Source organism: Mobula hypostoma, chromosome 7 (assembly GCF_963921235.1).
Source record: "Mobula hypostoma chromosome 7, sMobHyp1.1, whole genome shotgun sequence".
Taxonomy (NCBI): Eukaryota; Metazoa; Chordata; class Chondrichthyes; order Myliobatiformes; family Myliobatidae; genus Mobula; species Mobula hypostoma.
In genome coordinates this window covers 118,221,242-118,246,003 of record NC_086103.1, presented here as the reverse complement: position 1 = coordinate 118,246,003, position 24,762 = coordinate 118,221,242, and the positions used below count along the sequence as shown (strand labels likewise).

General features: G+C 41.0%; 1 protein-coding gene across 4 annotated transcripts in view; it reads left to right on the top strand.

Moving 5' to 3' along the window:
* The window catches only part of LOC134349486 (protocadherin Fat 3-like), a 763,599-nt gene that overhangs the window by 633,719 nt on the left and 105,118 nt on the right, over window positions 1-24,762 (top strand). For all 4 annotated transcript variants that reach the window (XM_063053870.1, XM_063053874.1, XM_063053871.1 and 1 more), the window contains 3 exons: window positions 2,592-2,788; window positions 2,919-3,072; window positions 4,619-4,852. In XM_063053870.1, coding sequence (XP_062909940.1) covers window positions 2,592-2,788; window positions 2,919-3,072; window positions 4,619-4,852 — 585 coding nt within the window. The remainder of the gene's footprint in view (window positions 1-2,591; window positions 2,789-2,918; window positions 3,073-4,618; window positions 4,853-24,762) is intronic.

Below are 24,762 nucleotides of genomic sequence, written 5' to 3'. Positions count from 1 at the left end.
GTGTAAATACTGCCCCCATGCAATTAGCTGTTGGCAAAAAATTAGCAGGTCATACCCTGTATACAATTATAAAGGAAATACATTTACAAATTTCAACTTTATTGATCAGTTGGTAGGCAAAAAAAAATTTAAGGTCCATTACAGTTAACCCAGTCCAAATGTGCACATAACTTGGAGCTGATCTGAAGTTCACACACTGGACCCACAGTCTGCACAATAACACACACCACCTACTGAATGTCACTCAAAATCTATCTCAAACAAATGGGCTCCCCGACGGGAGTATTGGTCCTTCCTCCTTGAAGCCATTCATCTGCACAAAAGCACCTAGTGCAACAGGGACGGCATCCTTAGACATCTTCGCTCCTGTCTTCTCCCAGCTCCCGGCACAGAGTCCTCTATTTACACCAGTGTCTATCACAAAAACTTCTCTGCCCAGTGTTCTCTAGAACCTTCTCCCAATTCCACCATCCTGATTGGCTGACACAACTTTCCTAAGTTGAACAACATAGCTCAAACCCTAACATGCTAAAAGCAGAACAGACTGCTCTTGCAGAACTGCCGGACTGAAATACCTGCAGCATAGCAGTAAAACTCTTAATCAGGGAGTTATGCAATTCGATACATTACATTCAATAAAAGTTAATTTCTTGTTTCTTGATACAAGTATTTGTGTTCGGTCATAATCAAAACAAATTTATGGGGACTTTTTCATTTACAGGTAAAAAAAAATGTGATATGGGTGAATTCCTCCATCAATACGTATCAGGACAAATTTTTATACTACCCTAATAGTATTGTTAGTGTTCTAATTTATTGTGTATTTCATTTCAATACATAATTTGTTATGCAGTTTGTCTTCTTTATACCTTTTTAATTATTTCCATGAAACTTTGGCTAATTGGGGCAGCCACCACCTTGGAGCAAAATGTACTGGCCTCAATGTGTCTCACTTAACCAGAATCCACTGTACTGCTGTTTTCAAATATTGTGTCAGTGTAAAGGTAAATTAATCACTATTGGGAAGTTCCACAATTTGCATTTGATTATCAAGTTTCAATGAGACTGAAAGTTATGCTAAAAAGTTTGGGCACAAGGACACTACTGAGCATCTTTCTAAGCATTTTCATTAGTCATTTTAAAAATTTCCAAGGAGCTGACTGTTCTACCTAAGTGTAACTGAAAAAATGTTTTGTCGAATTTTTAACATAACATGATGTACCACTGATTTACAATGCTTTTGTTTTCAAATAAATCTTTATTCATCAAACTTCACCAGTTATAATTTTAAAATATATCAAGATATATTTGTTCTAATCTATGGCAGTTTTGTGTTTTGGTGACAAATGAATTTGAGTGGAGACTTGAGGATTGAGGAAAGTGGAGATTAAGTACAAATTGCTGTAAAGTGGAGATCTGATGTGCAATCCTCCAAAGTTATTGAAATGACTTCCAAAGTTATTAAAGTGAGCTCCTACAAACAGCTGTGAATAGAACACAAGCAGATAAGAATATTGTGTAACATTTTATTTTTTATTGGCATGTGTTTTGTGCTTTGTCTTCAGCCATCCCAGTTACTAATGTCTTACCACTAAGCTTCCACTAATGAATTCTAGGAAGCTTGGGAAGTACATGGAAGGGAAATTAAACTGCAGAATCCATGCTCATATTTCCTTGAGCAATTGTTACTAAGATTTTAAGCCTATATTCCCCCAAAATGGTTGTGTGAGTCTAATCTATATTCCCTGGAGAACTGAACAAGTCAGTAGGTGGGAATCAATTAATTGAAATTTTGGAGTGAGGTATTTTCTGCTGTTAGTTTAATATTTTGTCACTTGTCACAAGTGGCCAATTATTAATGAATCTGTACCCCTTAATCTAGCCCTGCATATCACCTAAAACTGCCTGAAATAATCATTTTAAAATTTATATGCCATTCTTCAAAATTTTTATTCATTTAGATAGTTGTCTTGTGAGAAGTGTATTAGGTTCCAGATTTTTAACCTTAACCCAGAAGAGTGCCAGGTTTGAGAATTCAATTTCTTAAGTTTTTGCTAAAGGTTGTAAACTGGATTGGTAATGCTGTCTTGTCGGATCTGAGCTCCCCACATGATAACTTCAAAACTTTACTTACTCCAGGTGTAGATCCCAAGTGAACTTGAGCAGTTTATGGCACTAACGAGAACACCTGAAAGATTGAAATCAATAGCTGTACTGGTAATTAAATTTAGCTTCAGGTTAGTTGCCGTGGTGCTCAGTATGCACTTGAATGATTTTCTTTCCTGATGTGTGTATAGATAAATTTTCAGAAGTTATTTCAGCTGTATTGTTAGGTAAACTAAAAGCAATTTTATTTTCCGTCAAACTCTGTTGTACATAACTTGAATACTATTGAATGAACACAGTTGAACACCATTGATGAAAATATGTATTGTTCACATTTTGAAAGTTACATTAATAGACAGGCCTTTATGGCATTATCTCACCAGAATAGTGTCTTTCATTAGATAATACTTTTATTGACACTGAGAAGTATTGTCTACCATGTTCAAAATTTAATTATCTTCATGTTCCTATATATACATATTTAGGAGGAAATCCTAAGGGGAAGTTTGCTCTTGGTTTGGTTCAGAATGAGTGGAAGGTCTATGTGAAAAGGCCATTAGATCGTGAGGAACAGGATATTTACTGGCTGAATATTACAGCCACTGATGGACTCTTTGTATCAAGAGCAGTGGTAGAAGTCAGAATATTGGACACCAATGATAACGACCCAGTGTGTAACCAGGTGAAAAATTTCTTACTCTGTCTCTCCATTTGTGACTTATAAGAAATCCCTTTTTAGTATTCCAATGTTTAAATGTTTGAACAGTGATGTTGTATCACTATTAAAATCTGTTGCCATTAAATAATTGCAGGTCACCTACACAGAGAATATAGTGGAAGATATTCCACCAAATAACGTTATTCTAAGGATCGGTGCTCATGATGCTGACATTGGTTCTAATGCAGAAATAAGGTATTCTTTGCATGGAGCTGGATCAGATAAATTTTTCCTTGAACCAGAAAGTGGTAAGTGGTTATGTAACCTTAAAACAGATATTCTTTTTTTAAATTTATTTTTGAAAACAAGAAGATGACCCACATATGTACTTGACAACTGTTTACTGCATTATCGTTTTCCTGAAAGGATGAAAGGGCATCCCCCAGTGATAGAGATAGTCTGCCTAAAATATCTTCATTATCTACCAATCCAGACCAGATAATAGGTCAGACCTAAGATTACATAGTCCATAACTACTCACGGAGGCATTGGAGAATAGCTATTTAGTTTACAGAGTTATGACAAAGTTGACAAAATCCCAAACATAATTTATACAAGGGGCAATTCTTCGGTTATATAAACCTGGCTATTGAATGTTGCCAAAATTTAGAGAAGCATGATAGAAAAAGTACACTAGGACTTGTGAAGTGGGTTTTAATTTTAGTTAAGGTTAGAAGGCAGATTTCACTGCAGTAAATCAAAAGCAGCTGCAGGTAAAGAACCTCATTATAAAAGAATGATCAGATTAGCATGCCCCACGTTACTATGTATAAGGCCGTCAGTGTGCTTACACAATATATTAATGCAAGAGGAAAAGTTACAAAATTGAAAAGCTTTTCAGAAGATACTGTGCATATATTTTTTCTACGATTAAAAACTTTCACGCAGTATTAACTTGTGATTTTTAATCATCATATATGTGCAGAGTAACATGCCTGCAAAGTGCACGTCATTGTACTGGAGTACAAAGTTCACCAGCTGATAGAATTGAGGAGACCTACAGGCCTAGCTGCAGTGTAAAACTCAGCCCCTTCCTTGCTTTTTAAAAATCTATTTATTTATTTGTTTACTTGTTTGCTTGCTTACTTATTGAGGCACAGCACGGAACGGCCCCTCCGGCCCTTCAAGCCACACCACCCAGCAACCCCGAGTTTAACCCCAGCCTCATCACAGGGCAGTTTCCAATGGCCAATTAACCTACTAACCAGTACATCTTTGGACTGTGGGAGGAAACCGGAGCACCCAGAGGAAATCCCACGCATTCCACAGGGAGGACGTACAGACTCCTATTTGTGTTTGATTTTGAACTCTGAACTCTGACAGCCCGAGCTGTATTGGCCTCATGTTAACTGCCATGGTGCACTTTCAAGCACATTGCATCATGGAAATGGCTGAAAGGTGTTGTACAGCAGTGGACAGTGGAAAGGCCACTAGGACGGTCTGGAGGAGGGGGTTCAGGATGAAATCTGAGGCTTGATTACTACTCATGGGGCCTCTGCCTTGAGGCATACCCATGGCAGGTGAATCTGATGATTGATCAGACCTCTAAAGTCATAAAATGGGACTCTCACAGACGGCAAGCCTGATGAGCAGTCAAGATCGACTGTTTCATCCCATTGTTTGTGGTAACAGTGCACACCGCAGCATGCTAGTTTTTATTTGGTTTCTGTCAAAGAAAAAATATAATTTTCCCTTCAGAATTATTCTGTAGAACTTCATCAAGTCTTGAACAATTTAGGATTACTTGCTGCTCAATGATATATTATTTATTGTGCACCTTTTATTGTCTTATAGGTGAACTCAAAACATTATCAGCTTTAGACCGTGAGGAAACTCAAGTATATAATTTGATTGCCAGAGCATCAGACGGAGGTGGGCGTTACTGCCAGTCAGGAGTAGTTCTGACTTTGGAGGATGTGAATGACAATCCACCTGTATTTTCTTCAGATCATTATACTGAATCTGTATACGAGAACACAGTAATTAAAGTTCTGCTGACAAAGGTCGAAGCAACAGATCCAGATATAGGTATGTCATTGTCTAGTTTTGAAAATTTGCTGTGGCACTTTATAAAACGGGAAGCAATAATGGAAATTTACAGGTACACAAAAGACTGAGAATGCTGAAAATCTGGAGCAAAACACAAAAGAGTTGGAAGAACTCAGTGGGTCAGGCAGCATCTATGGAGGGAAACTTACAGTCAACGTTTAAGGTTGAGATCCTCATCAGGACGGTCCATTGTCCTCCATAGATGCTGTTTAAGTTCCTCCAGCTCTGTTGTGTTCTGATGGAAATTTGCTGGCTTTATTTCAGTTGCAGTAACTTCTTTGATAATCAAACAAAAACATTGCCACTAAGCCTTCGTAACTTTGACTTAGAAACAAGTATGTAGTATTTTTGATAGCATTCTAAGTTTGCACTGAAATTAATAATATTTACTTATCATCATCTTCATATATCAAAAATTGAAGGGGAATTGAAAAAAGAACCAATGAATGATTTGACACTTTCTTATAGTATAATGTTTTCATTGGTGATGTGCAATAGGTGGTACATTGCTTGCATCTCGTCTCTTATATATTTTGCTATTAGAAAAAGCATATATTCTTTTGGTTTCACAATAATATATCATTTACTTTAGCCCGTCAGGTCACAGACATCCTCACCTACTTCACTGTTGGTCTGCAAAGGATATTCTAATGAGAGAACACTCATATTGGTTATTCCAATGCTCCTCATGGCTGACCTCCTACCCTCCCTTGGGAAATATCAGCTCAGAAAGAATGCTGCTCAACACATGCTATGTCATTCCAAATGACATCAAACTCAATCCATTCAGCATCCTACATGCCAAGTTTGGATTTAGTTGTGTTTTAATTTTCCCTCGATAGCTGTATAACCATTTCTGCTGCTTACAACTCTGAACTATTCCCCTGATTAACATCTTTTTTTGACCTTTGAGGGAGCTGTCATGCTTTGATCTGACTTGGCCCTACTCTATGCAAATAAGTATGTTAAAACCGAAGCCAGAACAAGCATTTAGCCACACAGGCCAAATTCTCTTTCTTTGAGGCAGAGTTCAATTTATTTCTTTTGCATTTGGTCATTATTTTTAAGTGTAGTTTTGCATCATATTTGCTGTATGTTGCTGATAAATGCTACCGGTGCAGTACTGCATCTTTCTTGCATCCATTTATACTCATGCGTCAGGTAGCGCAATTGCAGTCGCTAACGCTATGCCACCCCAAATAAACTTCTTCTGTTAAGTTGCATAAAGAGCTTCACCAATAATGTGAAAAATAAGGTCAAATACTGTAGCTGCCCACCAGTAGGCATTGATTAATGTGCAACTTGATTAAGTCAGTGTTATTTCCTGGTGCAAATAATGCACTATCTATACAATTGCACAGTAACAAATTTGATTCAGTGAGACTAGGTTTGCAGCAGTCAAAAACTAGATATTGAATTATTTATTCAGTTTTTTGACTGAAACTTTATGAGGAAGAGGCAATCAGGCCAGTATTTGACACATCAGAAGACCATGGATGTTGCACGTTAAGGAGTGTAAATTCAATTAACACTTAATAGTTATCAGGTGAACTGTTAAATGAGCTTTCAGCATAAGCTAAAATCTATTTATTCACAAACTTACTTGGACTATATTCTGTTTTTACTCATCAACGTAATGTGGTTATATACAATTCATTAGGGAGTTTACCCTGATCATTTGGATTCAACAGGAACCCATTCAGCAATGCGATTCAACTGAAAACAGATCTCCTAGGCGATTTCAATTTTTTGTTCACAACTTAATGTATCCTGCTATATTAAAATTGTTTTAAATTTGCTCCTCAATTTTGGATTTGTGTACTTCGAGAAGTATTACCCAGTGTGTCAGTATTAATCAGTTAATCAAAGATTCAAAGAATCAAAGTACATTTATTATCAAAGTATGTTTGCAGTATTGAACCCTGAGATTCGTCTTCCCCACAGACAGCCACGACACAAATAAAACCATGAAACCTGTCAAAGAAAAACATCAACCACCCCCCACATGCAAAAAAAAATAGTGCAAACAGCAACAAAAAATTTGAGTGAAAATCACGGAATATCAAACAGAAAATTAAAAGAGACCAGGCATATTCAGTTCAGCTCAGTGTTCATTATCTGCAGGCCCCCCTGATTCAGAGTCGCCCAAAATAGCAGCAAAATAAAATGAGTGACAGAAACCAGACATGTACTACAGAGTCTAATCCACAAACCGCAGACCCAGTACTCTGGCAGCATCCTCTAACAGCATCAAGCAACAGAGAGAGACCATTCAAACACAGGGACCTTTCTTCAGGCGTAGCAAGTGAGTGAGAGAGTGAGAGAGACCGTCACACACAGACACATTTCCTCAGCAGCAGCAAGCAAGAGGCTGGTAGATGGCATTGAACACCCGCTCGCCTCAGTGATTTCAATCTTATGCAGTGCTTTAATCGGCAAGATCAGCGAAAAATGGGGTCAATCATGAGCTCACAGCCCATCTGCAGGCTTCTTGGCCTCGAGGCTGCACACCCTTGGAGACATCAAAGCGCCAGGTTGTTCAATCGGCCCGCAAACACACCAGCAAACTGTAGGTCACAGGCTCCAACAGTAGCAGAGCCACATTTGAAAGGAAAAGAAGATGTAAAAGACGTGAAAGAGGTAGTTTTGTGAACCGCTTGGAAGATGTTGCTGTCGGTCGTGTTATTCGCTGGCATCATCTTCTTCCCCGAGGGTCCCGATTAATATCTGCACCAAAGGACCAGCTCGCACAAGAGAATAACCCTACAGGGAGTACCCTTGCTGCCACCTGAAAATTAATGTAGCAAACTGAAAATTAGCTGTTCCAAGTTTGGACCAAGGCTGTGATCGACCTATAGCCAAATAATCCTGGCAAAACAAAATATGTATTAGTAGGTGCTCCTGAGAATAATATTGGGAGTATTTGATAATTGAGAGTAGTGGGGTCTGACAGTAGTTATACTGGGTTATATTGCACTTGACATTCGTTGATACTTCAATGATGGCAGGTCTAGCATAAACACATTAAAGACAAGGCCAAAATGCTTGCACTTTGTCCTCATGTGCTGAATGGATCCATCTCAGCTTTCTCCCAAAGTCTCCATCATCATTGAAAACAGTTTTCAGCCAAATTGATGTACTCCATGTTGTACTAAGAGCATAATATACACCAAGGCTGTGGGACCAGAAAATGTCACAGGTAGTACTAAAAGACTTGGATTCCAGAACCAAGTGTGCCTGAACTCAGACTGATGCATTGCAATTACAGCGCTGGTATTTCCCAGTGATGTGGAAAATTACCCAGATACACACTTATCCACTAAAGTCAAGGGCAATAAAATCCAGTTAATTACTGTCAAATCCCTCTCAATTATCAGCTGCTCCCAATATTATTCTCAGGAGATCTACCAATACTAATTTTTTTTTTAACCACGATCATTTGGCTGCAAGTTTCATCGCAGTCTTGGTCCAAACATGAACCAAATGGCTAACTTCCAGAGATGTGGAGAGAGTGACAGCCTCTCAATACCTGGACAACACTTGGCCAATTGTGACATCAAGAAGCATTTCATTGTACAGACCCATCGAGCTTCTTCTATGAAATTACTTGCAGCAGCAGAACCTGAGTATCCTTGACCTACAGAATTAGAATCAGATTTAATATCACTGGCATAGGTCGTGAAATCTGTTAACTCTGCAGCAGCAGTACGGTGCAATACATGATAATAGGAAAAAAACTAAATTACGGTAAATATATATATAAATTTAAATAAGTAGTGCAAAAAAAGAAATAAAATCAGTAGTGAGGTAGTGTTCATGGGTTCAATGTCCATTCAGAAATCGGATGGCAGATGGGGAAGTAGCTGTTCCTGAATCAGTGAGTGTGTGCCTTCAGGCTTCTGCACTTCGTTCCTGACAGTAACGATGAGAAGAGGACATGTTCTGGGTGATGGGGGTCCCTAGTGATGTGCGCCGCCTCTTTGAGGCATTACTCTTGAAGACTTCCTGGATACTACGGAGCTAAGCTTACAACTTTCTGCAGCTTACTTCGATCTTGTGCAGTAGCCCTCCCCTGCCACCGCCCCACCCCATTTCAGACGGTGCTGTAGCCAGTTAGAATGCTCTCCACAGTACATCTGTAGAAATTTGGGAGTGTTTTAGGTGACAAACCATATCTTCTCAAACTCCTGATGAAATACAGCTGCTGTCATGCCTGCTTTGTAGCTGCATCAACATGTTGGGGAATGGGCACCAGTCCTTTCTCCTGACCTGGATTCTGACCACTCATTCTTCATTGTGTGAAACTCTGAACTACTAAGAACACAGGAAATAAAAGTAGAAGTAGCCTGCTTCACCATTTAGTAAGATCATAGCGTATCGTTCGTGTCGACAGTACTTTCCTGTGCAAACTCCATATCCCTTGATTCCCTTAAAGCTCTGTGTAAAGTTACAAGTGCCGTGAAGGGGTGCCAGTTTCATTACTGTCTTCCTATTTGTTTGATGCTACATGTCCAGGAGAAGGTCCTTAGGCTTCTGAAAAGATGCATGAAGTAGAATATGTTGAATAAGGCAAAGTGGTAAACAAAGATCTGCAAAGCATAAAGCAAAAGGGATGAGTGGGAAACAGCTTACATTACAGATGATCAGGAATGGTCATTTTCTATTTTATTTCTTTCTCCATATTATCACAAGGTTTGTGTCAGCTGCTTACATAGTGGTACTTGGGTTTGTTGAGTTCATGCTTGTTCTGTCTGCTGATTGTATTATCTGCAGGAGAAGGTGAAATGGGCTGCAAATTACTGTGCAATGTTATCTGTGTAATGTGGGTGCCATGGTTTAATGTTGGATATTGTATAATAGATGTCGGTTTGAGGTTTGATGTGGCGGTCATGGTGCATTTGAATATTAGTTCCAAATGAAACATAAAAAACGATTGTGGCAAGATGTCTCACTGGCTTTGGCCACTTACGTAAGGTCATTAATCTTATGGTCACTAATGAAGTTTGGATTTGACTCTTTGCAATCATCTCAGTCATTAGAATCAGAATCAGGTTTGTTATCACCAGCACGTGTAGTGAAATTTGTTAACTTTGGTACCTCATACTGTGCCAGTTTAGTGCCGTCTTCCCACCCTAGGCAAATGTTTTCCTTTTTGCTTTTTTAACTCACCCACCACTGCAACCTGAAGGACATCTGGAAATTAAGGTTTTTGTCCCAGCTTCATCTAGATTCAACCAGCTGGTGAATGGCGTCCACCACCATTTGTAAGCAGAGGGCAACCTTCCTTTTCAGCACTCCTTCGTCATCCACTTCCGCATTCCTGTCATTCCATGGTCACTGTGTATACACTCTGCCCCTCTTTAATGGATGGGCTCCAGCTTACAGAGGTAAGGAAGTTGATTTTGTCCACTAATCAGAAACTGTACCTCCACGCTATTACAACAAACGTCATCAAAACCACCTTAAGACTGATTTGCAAACATGATCACTGAAAGTAGAGAGAGGGTAAGCTCACTCTGTTATTCATAGGAGTGGACATATATGCATATATCAGACTTTTGAATTTAATTTTATTATGGCAATCAACCTGCCTATGAATCAGGTGATTGTAACCCAGGGATAGTCTGTATTACTCTTACCTCTTCTCACCTGCCTACCGCCTTCCCCTGGGTCGTCTCCTCCTTCCCTTCCTTCTATGGTCCACTCTCCTCTCCTGTCAGAGTCCTTCCTCTCCGACCCCTTACCTTTCCTACTCACGTGGCTTCATCTATCACGTTCTAGCTCTCCACCTTCCCTTCCACGCACCTTTTCATTCTGACGTCTTCTTCTTTCCTTTCCAGTCCTAAAAAAGTGTCTCAGCCTTAAACATCGACTGTTTACTTATTTCCATAGATGCTGCCTGACCTGCTGAGTTCCTCGAGCATTTTGTGTGTGTTGCTTGGATTTCCAGCATCTGCAGACTTTCTCTTGTTTGTGCCAGTACACACAGTGGCCACTTTATTATGCCCCTCCCGTACTAGATTAAGTGGCCACTGAAAGCATGTTTGTGGTCTTCTGCTGCTGTAGCCCATCTACTTAAAGGTTCAACTTGTTGAGATGCTCTTCTTCACACCACTGTTGTAATACATGGTTATTTGAGTTATTACGTGCTTTCCTGACAGATTGAACCAAAGTCACTTAGATTACATTTGAAAGTTTCAAAGGTTCATTTATTATCAAACTGTACAACTCTGAAATTCTTCTTCTCTAAATAGCCATGAAACTAAAAAAAAACAGCAGGGGATCATCAACCCCCAAATAGCCCTTCTCATTTCTTCTCCATGCTGATGTTTGATCTGAACAACAACTGAACCTCTTGACCATGACTGCACGCTTTTAGGCATTGGATCGCTGCCATGTGATTGGCTGATTAGATATTTGTTTTAATGAGCAGGCGTACCTAAAAAGGTGGTGACTGAGTGTAAATGTTGTAGTGTAGTGACTTACCAAGTTTGCTTTAACATCATCTCCCATATCTACAAAACACCACCAGCTAAAAGAACTGGGATAACAAGTGCACAGGGATATCATTACCCCTAAATCCCAATCTAAGCTGTAGAGTTTCTTAACTTGGACAATGTACGTGTCACCATTCCTTCATAATGGCTGGAACAAAATTCTTAACTGATAAGATGGTTGAAATTTCTTTATCACTTGGTCTTCAGTGGCTGTTGAAGTGATCTCCTTGCAAATCCTGAAAGAGCAGCAATTAACACGGGCTTCCTGGAACAATTATCGTCTTGCCAAAAGACAATGTAAAAGAACTAATCTGGAAATTTTAAACTTTAAGAATGAGTACATGAGAATTTTAGTATAAGCAATTATACATGCAGTTCAAGGCCTTTGGGGCTCTTTTTTAAAATCATGAAACTTATAATTTTGCATGAAACTTTTGAGGCAATCTTGTCAATATTGTGGCTGTGGAAAAGAATGGCACCTCATTATGGCTTATTTTTCCCATGGTTTTCCCACCAGCAACTGACTAACCGCTCAGGCTGTCAGCTGCAGTGAGGGGAACCAGTGATAAGAGCTTGCAGCAATGGTTGTGGTCATGGGGCAGCCTGCAGACCGTGACTTCAGTAATCAGCGGAAGGGTTGCTGTAGTACAAGTGGCCAGAGAGGTGTAAGAGCAAACTAGGGAGCTCAGAGTTTCTTGCTCCAAAACAATTGCATTCTGGAGCCTTCAGTCCATCTCTTCTATTAGACATTATTTTCCTGAGCCAGTGGAATCAAATTTAAATCCAGTCCCCAATCACAAAGAGGGAGGCTGATCTAATTATTTTAGTTTCCTGCTTCTCCATAACAGGATTGATGCACAGCTTGGGGTGCTCCACTGTAAAAACGTAGAGTATCTTGGCATGGAAAGGGACCACTGGTTCTGCACCGACCACAGAACGCCCATATGATCAGTGCTATACAGTACTAAATCCCATTCTTTATTTTCATCAATTCTCCACAGAGTTTATGATTCACCTGCTCAGCAGGAACAACTTACAGGGTACCAGTCGACCTCCGGAGCATATTTTGGGATGTGGGAGGGAACTGAAGCAACTACTGGAAATGTGGTCAGAAGGAGAATATACAAACTCCATACAGAAGTTCCAAAGCTCAGAACTGACCCGGGGATATTGGAGCTGAGAGGTAGCAGTTCTGGTTGTGAAACTGCAACCACAAGCAAGTATCCTCGGGGTGATTTCCTTTTGTTTCAGAAGAATTTAATCCTTCATTGTGAAACAGCTCCTATTGAGGCATTCAAGTGGCTTTTCCATTACCAATACGATTTTCAGCTAGTCAATCTCTCATCATGATTGATATTGTGTAAGATGTTCTCCTCTCCAAACAGAAATTAAGAAAACAATTTTTATGCTGCCTCTGTTTATAGCCTAACTTTCAGATCCAACTTTTACACAGATTCGAGTATACTGTGAAGTAATTCACTCTTAGTTAACAGTATATTTTTCCACCAATATATTATGATAGACTGAAGAGTAAGTAGAAATGTTTGCTTTCATTTTCCTAAAAAAACAACTAATATAGCACCTAACCTGTCCCAGGACTGAAGTTTGATGTCATTACTTCACATTCATATGGACTCTCTAATGGTGGTGTCTGAAAAGAGGATGCTGTCCAAGTTGCATGCCATCTTGGACAATGTCTCACATCCACTATATAATGTACTGGGTGGGCACAGGAGTACATTCAGCCAGAGACTCATTCCACCGAGATGCAACACTGAGCGTCATAGGAAGTCATTCCTGCCTGTGGCCATCAAACTTTACAACTCCTCCCTTGGAGGGTCAGACACCCTGAGCCAATAGGCTGGTCCTGGACTTATTTCCTGGCATAATTTACATATTACTATTTAACTATTTATGGTTTTATTACTATTTAATTATTTATGGTGCAACTGTAATGAAAACCAATTTCCCCCGGGATCAATAAAGTATGACTATGACTGTTTGGTATCAATGGTGGGTGAGCTTTGTACTGCATTGGCCCCCCCAAGTCATTAGATTAATAGTACAATAGATTGAAGGTAGCAAGGCAACCTTTCAATTTTAATAATATGCATAATTGCGTACATTTGCAATGTAAACCAGCTGATTCTGAACTGTGATTTAGCTGATCTCAGCTTGAAAGAATTATGGGGTTATTACAGTTAACTTCATCTTCCTTTTTAAAATTACTGATGTGAAAAATTAGGTGGGCTACTGGTCTGATCACTATTCAAATGATACCATCTGAAATGAGAGTATGTTTGGCTGCATGTTCAAGTTCAAAATTTAATTATCATTCAACCATACATGAATAAAGCGGAACGAAACACTGTTCCTCCAGGGACAAAACGTACACAGCGCAAGGCACATACAGCACATCAAGATAGCAAGCAAACGTACAGATCCTGACATTCTGCAGTCAAACACATGCATGCAATCCAGCTTGTCATTCCACTGATTGAACGCTGGAGGGGATTACCGTGGGAGAGGCCAGCCCCAACTGAGCATGGATGCCACACTATACCACCTCCGGCGTCTCCTGTCCTGGACTACAACCGCAGACAATGGACGTTATTTACTCAGGTTTCCAAAATGTGTTTGATAGGGTGCCACATAAAAGACTTATCCAAAGGATAAGGATGCATAGAGTTGTCGGGGGGGTGATGTATTTGCATGGATAGAGGATTTGTTAACTGATAGAAAGTAGTGAGTTGGGATACATGGGTGTTACTGTGGTTGGCAATCAGTGGTGAGCAGTGTGCCGCAGGGGTAGGTGCTGGGCCCGCAACTGTTCATGATATACATTAACAGTCTGGAAGAGGGGACCAAGTGTAGTGTATCTAAGTTTGCTGACAATACTAAATTAAGTGCAAAAGCAAATTATGCAGAAGATACTGAGAGCCTGCAGTGAGATCTAGATAGGTTAAGTGGGAATGGGCAGTGGTCTGGTAGATGGAGTATAATGTTGGTAAACGCGAGGTCATCCACCTCGGAAGGAAACGTGAAAGAGCCGATTATTATTTAAATGGTAAAAGATTGCAGCATGCTGCTGTGCAGAGGGACTCGGAGGTGCTTGTGGATGAATTACGAAAGGTTGGTTTGCAGGTGCAGCAGGTATCAAGGCAAATGGAATGTTGGCCTTCATTGCTAGAGAGATTGAATTTAAGAGCAGGGAGGTTATGCTGCAACTGTACAGGGTACTGGTGAGGCTGCACCTGGAGTACTGTGTGCAGTTCTGGTCTCCTTACATGAGGACATGAGGTGGTTCACCAGGTTGATTCCAGAGATGAGGGGGTTAGACTATGAGGAGAGATTGAGTTGCATGGGACTGTACTCACTGGAATTCTGAAGAATGAGAGGAGATCTTATAGAAATATATAAAATGATGAAAGGGATAGGTGATATAGAGGCAGGAAAGTTGTTTCCACTGGTAGTTGAGACTAGAGCTAGGGGACATAGCTTCGGGGGAGTAGATTTAGGACAGAACTGCTTTTCCCAGAGAGTGGTGAATCTGTGGAGTGCTCTGCCCAATGAAGCAGTGGAGGCGACCTCAGTAAAATATGTTTAAGACAAGGTTGGATAGATTTTTGCAAAGTAGGGGAATTAAGGGATATGGAGATAAGGCAGATAGGTGGAGATAAGTCCATGCCATGATCTTATTGAATGGCAGAGCAGGCTCGACGGGCCAGTTGGCCTCCTCCAGCTACTATTTCTTGTGTTCTTACAAGTCCATGACTTGAAGCCGAGACTCACTATAACCAAAGCTACTTAATCCCCACCGTCTGTTGTGCCAACAAGCAAGGGAAATGGGCCTGCAGCATCTTACATTATCAATGTCCAACAGGGTCCTGTGATTGCAAGAGAAGTGTCTAAGACAATCACCCGCCGTTACACTGCAGGCCGTTTTCATGCATGAACTCCGATGCCTCCCTGTAGCAGGCAGCAACATGGTCCACACCAAGAGCAGCTCCTTCACCCATGAGCAGCTTGCTAATGAAGTAGACCTGCAGTACCCGAAGTAATTAAATACCAGCATATTCTTCCGATCGTAAAAAAGACAAAACTGCCTCTGGCTGGCCCCCGAGAAGCCACTGTGTCCAAGCACGCCAGCATCCTACTGGAAGTAAGATGTAGAATGTAGTCTGACATTGTCCATGCTGAGTGCTTGCTGTCTGTGAGAATATGTGAAGGACAAGTGTATAGGTAAAATAGAGAATTATACAGAACGTCATTATGCCTGTGCTGTCAAGAAGCTAAATCCCCTACCTTTTTCTTCTCTTCGCCAGTCCATTTCTGTCTTTCTTGTCAATGGATGGTCTATGTTTAACTGTGCTTCTGTTCATCCAAGGATTGTTAACCCCTGCTAGAGGTTACAGAAACAAAATAACGTACAGGATGAATGCAGATTTCTGTTGTCTCATCTTCTCTCCCTTGCTCTCTATTCAATTTCTTTAACTTGATGTGTCCCTCCTCTGACCAGTAGTCAGTATTAGCCCTCCTTCATCTATCCTCAATTTAGAGGTATGTTTCAATTCATTTTTTGCATGATATTTCTTGCAACCCCAGTATAACTTCCGTGCAGACACTTAATTTCAACTACACATACGTATAATTTGATTTGTAGTCAACAAGAGCTTCAGGGCAATTACCTGGCAGTGATTCCGAGAAGCCAGGAAGAAGTGTTGACAGCTAAATCTGTAAGGAGCTGTCTGGGTGATTACTCCTCTTCAATAATGCAGGAAAGGTCAAATCCCAAAAGCCTGCATTTGCAGTTGACCTACAAAGTATTCCGTACTTACCTTGTGCAAATTGCCTGAGGCCAACTTGCTACACATATTTGGCTCCATCTTTACTGGAGAGTCCCTGTACGCTAGCAGTTCCTCAGTGTAAGTCCAAGGCCAGGACAAACCCTGCTTAGGAAATGCTGAGGAAGCTTTGACAGCTAGCCTGAACTATAAACTTTGAATTGTTCGAACGCTCGAAACCATGTATAGGAATTCAAAACAATTGTAAATTCTCATTCATTTTTAATAATCTAGAAAAAAAACAAATCTTATATGCACTTCAGTTAAAATAATTTGAGGAAGCTTATTTAATAAGTGTAAATTAGTTAAGATTAACCTTTGTCTCTGCACTTTCTCCTCTTCATCGAAGTGAATAGAGTTATTGTGTTTACACCTGGTGAAGTTGTGAAGGTCAGTTCCAAAGCGTAGGTGAGAGGAATTGCTGCAGCTTTGTGCTTCGGTGCTGAACTCCATCAGGAGTCCTATATTAAAGGACTGCCAGCAAAGCGGTGACAGACAGTGATGGGGAGGTTTGGGAGTTGGCTTTAACAAAGGCAGGAGCTCCAAAATTAATGAAAGTTATATGGGGAACAGCCTGCAGTTAAGCACACGACTGCAGGCATTTCCCTGTGTAATCTAAGCCAATATCTTTTATGTTGTTTCATTGTTTTATGTACAACAGTCTAGATTTTAAATAGGTGTATTTTGCTAGTGACTGGTGTCAAGTGAAAAACACACCCTCCGAATGTCAGATGTACTTTAGAAGTGGCTTATTTATAGAGGCTAAATTATGTTTTACTATTTTTGGATTTTGTGTTATTAAGAAATATAAGACGTTATTAATTCACGATCCATGTAGTTTCTGATGAAGGGTCTCAGCCTGAAACATCAGTTCTTTATTCCTCACCATAGAATGGTGCTTGGCCTACTGAGCTGTTCCAGCATTTTGTATGTTACTCTGAATTTCCAGCATCTGCAGAATCTCTTCTATTAATAGTTTCTTAGTACTGTTTAGGTTTTCATCTCTGAATGGTTACTTTGATAGTACCTCAATGAACCCACATTACTTCTCTGACCATTTCTGTGCACCCATGCAGGTTTTAGAATGAGAACCTTTACTGTATGTGATTGTCGGTCTCAATGTGACTTCATAGTCTCTCTACACCAGCTTCTACCTTTCATTCAAATAGAAAAGAATTACTCATTTAATATATCTCTGCAAAATTGTCTTGCAGGCTTTACATACAGTATGGTTTTCAACCAAATCCAGAATAAGAACAATGACAGATAAAAGATGAAACAAATCAGAGTCAATGACAAACTGTACATCTTTACATGCACATGACATAGATAAAAGGCATTCATGTACTACCTAGTTGATTTTCCTTTTAACACAATCTTTAAAACTGGGAATCTTCAACATAGATTTATTTCTAAACCAGAAATTATCTGAACCTATTTTTATGTAAGTAATTACAGAAAAATGAAGTTCATCTTGCATGCCCTCAGTACATCATACTTAATATTCGAGCTTTCATCTAAAAGCATTTAAACATACTAAAATTTTGTGTTAACTGCTGAAGCAGAGAACAGCGAATACTGGAAAATAGTGAAAACAGGAAATGCTGTTTGAGTCAGACAGCATCTATGGTAATAGGGTTATGATGAAAGTTTACCAGCCTGAAACTGTTGCTCTCTCCACATATGCTGTCTAACCTGCTGGCTGTTTCTAGCATATTTTAAATAGGAATTTTTTTTAATGGGTGGATTAGATGTATCCTTTTAATTTTCTTCTACTTCAATAATTTTGAAAGTGATTTGCTTTCACCATATTTCTATGGAATGAAGGTACAGAGTGTTGACAGAACAAAGTCTTGGTTCAGTAGCCAGGATGTTTGGGAACTATGTTCTGCTGCACAAACTTAGCACAAACACATACAGTTCTCAAAATCAGATCATAGGTACACTTGAACTAAGTGAATGCACAAGTATACACACACATGCGCATCTGTGCAACCACACAATCTCCACCCTTGCAACCTTGCTCCCCCCAATTATGTCATTAAGTCATCCTTCTCCCTCAGACTCCTCTCCTACCACCTTTGTTTCTCTTTCCATCCGCCCACTTTTCCCCCCTTCTGCCCTTGCCAAATGACACTTTTACCTGCCTTCCAAGGATTGTTGATGATTGAGGGTAGCCAGATCAGATAACTATATGCATTTAAATTGCCATGCATTTTGCAGGCAGGACATTGTTGACAAAATTTCACATTGTCCAGGGAATCAGATGGGAAAGGTAATTATCATCGTATTCAAGGTGCTGAATAGCCTATTCCTTATGTTCTGGTACTTCAAGCATGAATGGCTTTTCCTGGTTTGCTAAGTATACGGAAGAATTTTAGATATATACTAATAAAATATTTTGTATTTGAAAGGGTGACATTCTATAAAACACGAGAATTTACTCAGATCTAAAAAATCCATTTGTGTGTCTGTTAGTCTGTGCCTAGACTATCTCTTCCGTCTGTACTACTCTGGATAACTAGAAATAAGGAATTACATAGAACATGCCATATATGAGGGGTAATTAATAAGTTTGTGGCCTAAGGTAGAAGGAGATGAGTTATTAACTTCAAACTTTATGCATTTTCACTCAAAGAGTTGAACTGCATGTGCATGATGTATAACTCATCTCCTTCTACCCAAGGCCACGAACTTATCAATCACCCCTGCTGTGGACCACTTCCACAGAGAAGGGATCCGTATGCTTCACGACCGCTGGACTAAGTGTGTACATGTAGGAAGCAACTATGCTGTAAAATAAATGTGCCAGGTTTTCTAAAATTGACTCCTTCTACTGTAGGCCACAAACTTATCAATCACCTCTTGTACAAATGATACTTAGACATAGAACATAGACATAGAATAGTACAGCACCGTACAGGCCCTTTGGCCCACAATGTTGTGCAGACCCTTAAACCCTGCCTTCCATATAACCCCCCCAACTTAAATTCCTCCATATACCTGTCTAGTAGTCTCTTAAATTTCACTGGAGTATCTGCCTCCACCACTGACTCAGGCAGTGCATTCCACGCACCAACCACTCTCTGAGTAAAAGCCTTCTTCTAATATCCCCCTTGAACTTCACACCCCTTACCTTAAAGCCATGTCCTTGTGTATTGAGCAGTGGTACCCTGGGGAAGAGGCGCTGGCTGTCCACTCTATATATTCCTCTTAATAGCTTGTATACCTCTATCATGTCTCCTCTCATCTTCCTTCTCTCCGGAGAGTAAAACCCTAACTCCCTTAATCTCTGATCATAATGCATACTCTCGAAACCAGGCAGCATCCTGGTAAATCTCCTCTGTACCCTTTCCAATGCTTCCACATCCTTCCTATAGTGAGGCGACCAGAACTGGACACAGTACTCCAAGTGTGGCCTAACCAGAGTTTTATAGAGCTGCATCATTACCCCACGACTCTTAAACTCTATCCCTCAACTTATGAAAGCTAACACTCCATAAGCTTTCTTAACTACCCTATCTACATGTGAGGCAACTTTCAGGGATCTGTGGACATGTACCCCCAGATCCCTCTGCTCCTCCACACTACCATTTGCTTTGTACTCTGCCTTGGAGTTTGTCTTCCAAAGTGTACCACCTCACACTTCTCCAGGTTAAACTCCATATGCCATTTCTCAGCCCACTTCTGCATCCTATCAATGTCTCTCTGCAATCTTCGACAATCCTCTACACTATCCACAACACCACCAACCTTTGTGTCGTCTGCAAACTTGCCAACCCACCCTTCTACCCCACATCCAGGTCATTAATAAAAATCACGAAAAGTAGAGGTCTCAGAACTGATCCTTGTGGGACACCACTAGTCACAATCCTCCAAACTGAATGTACTCCCTCCATCATGACTCTCTGCTTTCTGCAGGCAAACCAATTTTGAATCCACCTGGCCAAACTTCGCTGGATCCCATGCCTTCTGACTTTCTGAATAAGCCTACCGGGTGAACCTTGTCAAATGCCTTACTAAAATCCATGTAGGTCACATCCACTGCACTACCCTCATCTATATGCCTCATCACCTCCTCAAAGAACTCTATCAGGCTTGTTAGACACGATCTGCCCTTCACAAAGCCATGCTGACTGTCCCTGATCAGACCATGATTCTCTAAATCCCCATAGATCCTATCTCTAAGAATCTTTTCCAGCAGCTTTCCCACCACAGATGTAAGACTCACTGGTCTATGATTATCCTGCCTATCCCTACTACCTTTTTAGAACAAGGGGACAACATTCACCCCGCTCCAACCCTCAGGTACCATTCCTGTGGACAACGAGGACATAAAGATCCTAGCCAGAGGCTCAGCAATCTCTTCCCTCGCCTCATGGAGCAGCCTGGGGAATATTCCATCAGGCCCCGGGGACTTATCTGTCCTAATATATTTTAACAACTCCAACACCTCCTCTCCCTTAATATCAACATGCTCCAGAACATCAACCTCACTCATATTGTCCTCACCATCATCAAGTTCCCTCTCGTTGGTGAATACGAAAGAGAAGTATTCATGGAGGACCTTGCTCACTTCCACAGCATTCAGGCACGTCTTCCAACCTTTATCTCTAATCGGTCCTATCTTCATTCCCGTCATCCTTTTGTTCTTCACATAATTGAAGAATGCCTTCGGATTTTCCTTTACCCTATTCGCCAAGGCCTTCTCATGCCCCCCTCTTGCTCTCCTCAGCCCCTTCTTAAGCTCCTTTCTTGCTACCCTATATTCCTCAATAGACCCAACTGATCTTTGCTTCCTAAACCTCATGTATGCTGCCTTCTTCCACCTGACTAGATCTCCACCTCACTTGTCACCCTTGGTTCCTTCACCCTACCATTCTTTATCTTCTTCACCGGGACAAATTTATCCCTAATATCCTGCGAGAGATCCCTAAACATCAACCACATGTCCATGGTACACTTCCCTGCAAAAACATCATCCCAGTTCACACCCGCAAGTTCTAGCCTTATAGCCTCATAATCTGCCCTTCCCCAATTAAACATTTTCCTGTCCTCTCTGATTCTATCCTTTTCCATGATAATGTTAAAGGCTAGGGAACGGTGGTCACTGTCCCCCAGATGCTCACCCACTGAGAGATCTGTGACCTGACCCGGTTTGTTACCTCATACTAGATGTAGTATGGCATTCCCTCTAGTCGGCCTGTCAACATACTGTGACAGGAATCCGTCCTGGACACACTTAACAAACTCTGCCCCATCTAAACCATTGGAACTAATCAGGTGCCAATCAATATTCGGGAAGTTAAAGTCACCCATGATAACAACCCTGTTATTTTTGCACCTTTCCAAAATCTGCCTCCCAATCTGCTTCTTGGAATCTCTGCTGCTAGCAGGGGGCCTATAGAATTTGACTTCTACCCATACTGACTCAAAAGAGAATCCTGCTACATTACCCACCCTTTCTGTAGCTGTAATAGTATCCTTGACCAGTAATGCCACCCCTCCTCCCCTTTCCCCCCCTCCCTTTTTCCCTTCCTCCCTTTTCCCCCTCCTCCCCTTTCCCCCTCCTCCACTTTTACCCCTCCTCCCTTTTACCCCTCCTCCCCTTTTCCCCTCCTCCCCTTTTCCCCCCTCCTCCCTTTTACCCCTCCTCCCTTTTACCCCTCCTCCCCTTTTCCCCTCCTCCCCTTTTCCCCTCCTCCCCTTTTCCCCCTCCTCCCTTTTACCCCTCCTCCCCTTTTCCCCCTCCTCCCCTTTCCCCCCGTCTCTATCCCTTTTAAAGCACTGAAATCCAGGAATATTGAGAATCCATTCCTGCCCTGGTGCCAGCCAAATCTCTGTAATAGCCACTAAAATATAATTCCATGTATGTATCCAAGCTTTCAGTTCATCACCTTTGTTCCTGATGCTTCTTGCATTGAAGTACACGCACTTTAGCCCTTCTACCTTACTACCTTTACACCCTTTAATCTGTTACTCTCTCCTCAAAGCCTCTTTATATGTTAGATCTGGCTTTACTCCATGCACTATGCTTGCAGTTCTCGCATGACCTTTATCCTCTTCGACCTCACTATCTGCTCTAACACTCTGGTTCCCCTCCCCCTGCAAATCTAGTTTAAATCCCCTGGAGCAGCAGTAGCAAACCTTCCCGCAAGGATGTTAGTCTCCCTCCAGTTCAGGTGCAACCCATCCCGTCGGAACAGGTCCCACTTTCCCTGGAACAAGGCCCAGTTGTCCAAAAACATGAAGCCGTCCCTCCTGCACCAACTCCTTAGCCACGTATTTAGCTGCAATATCTTCCCATTTCTAGCCTCACTAGCACATGGCACGGGTAGCAATCCTGATATTGCAACCCTGGAGGTCCTGTCCTTCAACTTTGCACCTAACTCCCTAAACTCTCTTTGCAGGACCTCTTCCTGCTTCCTATCCACGTCACTTGTCCCTACATGGACCACGACATCTGGCTGCTCACCCTCCCTCCTGAGAATACTGAGAACTCGATCCGAGATATCGCGGACCCTGGCACGAGGGAGGCAACAGACCATCCGGGATTCTCAATCTCTTCCACAGAACCTCCTATCTGTCCCCCTAACTATCAAATCCCCTATCACTACTGCTTTCCAATTTTCCCTCCTTCCCTTCTGAGTTGAGGGTCCAGTCTCAGTGCCAGAGATGCAACCACTGCAACTTGTCCCTGGTCCCTGGTAAACACTTCCATTTCAGAATGAAATCAGTTGTGCTCGACCATCCATTTCATCTAACTCTATCAGTACAAGCATTTATTCCCATTACCCTCTCTTTATTTTGTATATTTAATTCTCATGTTTCCTCTTGACAAGGAGGAGGCCATTTTGCCCGTCAAGCCTGTGGCAGGATGCAAAGCAGTCCCTTGAATTCAATTTTCCTGGAAAATAAATCTCTTCCACAAACCTAGCGACACCCCACCTCTTCCTCACAATTCCACTACATCCCATCAACTCCTCATTTTTAAATACCACCATGCAGCTTGGAAATGTGCACTTCAGTGGATAAATAAGTCTGGAACTTAAAGAAAATAGCATTGTTTCTAATGACATGAAACTACTGGGGCTGAGAGAAACATCTGGTTCATTAAATTGCTTCGGGAAGGAATTTTGCTGACCTCATCCAGTTAGCATGAATGGACTCCAGACCTACCATAGAGACTGACATGCAATTGACATCTTTAGTGATCTAGCAGGCTACTCAGTTCATCGAATTGGCAATAAATGTCTGCCCAGCCAGCCTAGTAAACACTCTGGAAATGAACAAATATGAAAAGGCTTTACCTTTGCAATAAAAAAGTTTCTTCTACATTTTTAATTCCTTCAGTGATTATCTTAAATTGATGGCACTTTATTTTGCTGTGGATCCACTCAGTCAAATCCTTTCATAATTGTAAAGACTGACATTAAATCAAGATGCAAGATTCAAATTTATGTATCATGTGTACATAAAAACATACAGTGAAGTGCATCGCTTGCGATAACGACCGATGCACCCGAGTGTGTTCTGGGGACAGCCTGCAAGTGTCTCTACACCTTTTGGCACCAAGGTAGCATGTGCACAATGTTGAGCAGAACAACAAAACACAACACAACAAAACACAACACAACAGGCAACAAAACAACAGCAAAACCACGGACATCCCACGTCTGCATCGCTGGCCTTCAAGCGTGAAACAGAGCCTTGCACTCTGGCCTGATCTCTAATTACCTCTGCATCCTAAGCACTAACCAGAGCCCTAGCTCCACTCTCTGTCCCCAAAACCATCCCTACAAACCTAAGATAAAACTAACTCTGAGCTGCATCATCAACAGAGGCCACCACTCGCTCCATCTTGGACGGTTTCATTGTTCAACTTTTTCAAGTTTCCCTGTTCATATATTCCACTGGTTATACCAATATAACTCCACAAGTAAGTGATTTCTGAAGCTCGCAACTCTTTGTAATGAGAGCATAAAGTCTGTTCACTTAAATCTTGAAGTCTTTAAAAGCTTTCAATTTATGGACATTTAGTGTTACTTGCTCAAAGTGAATTTCCAACCTTGCAGGAATAGATAAATAGATTTGAAGCTATCCAATGCCTAGAAGGCATTTTAAATATACAGTGAATATTTGGCCAGTAAATATTTTATTTTTGCAACTTGGTATTTTATTTCTGCCGCTCATTCAGAGTGAGACTGGTCTCTCGTGACTGAGTGATCACAGTGTCATTACTGGCTTTTGGAATTGCACCATGTGCATTATATTTAGATATCACAAGTAAACAGAGTATAGAGTGTATTATAATAAATAGCATCAACAGATGTAGTCTAACAACACTGATTATAAAAGTAACATTGAACTAACACCTGCTTAAGCTTTTGTGTAATCATTTATTTGCGAATCATGATTTTTTTTTAAAGCAGAATTAAGTTAAATTATTATCTGAAAAATGGAAACCCACTCTGGGAAGATGGTATCAGGTGCTGGTGGTTCTCCTTTCTGCTCTCATAGTGTATAGAGAGGCCTTGCAGTTACTAGC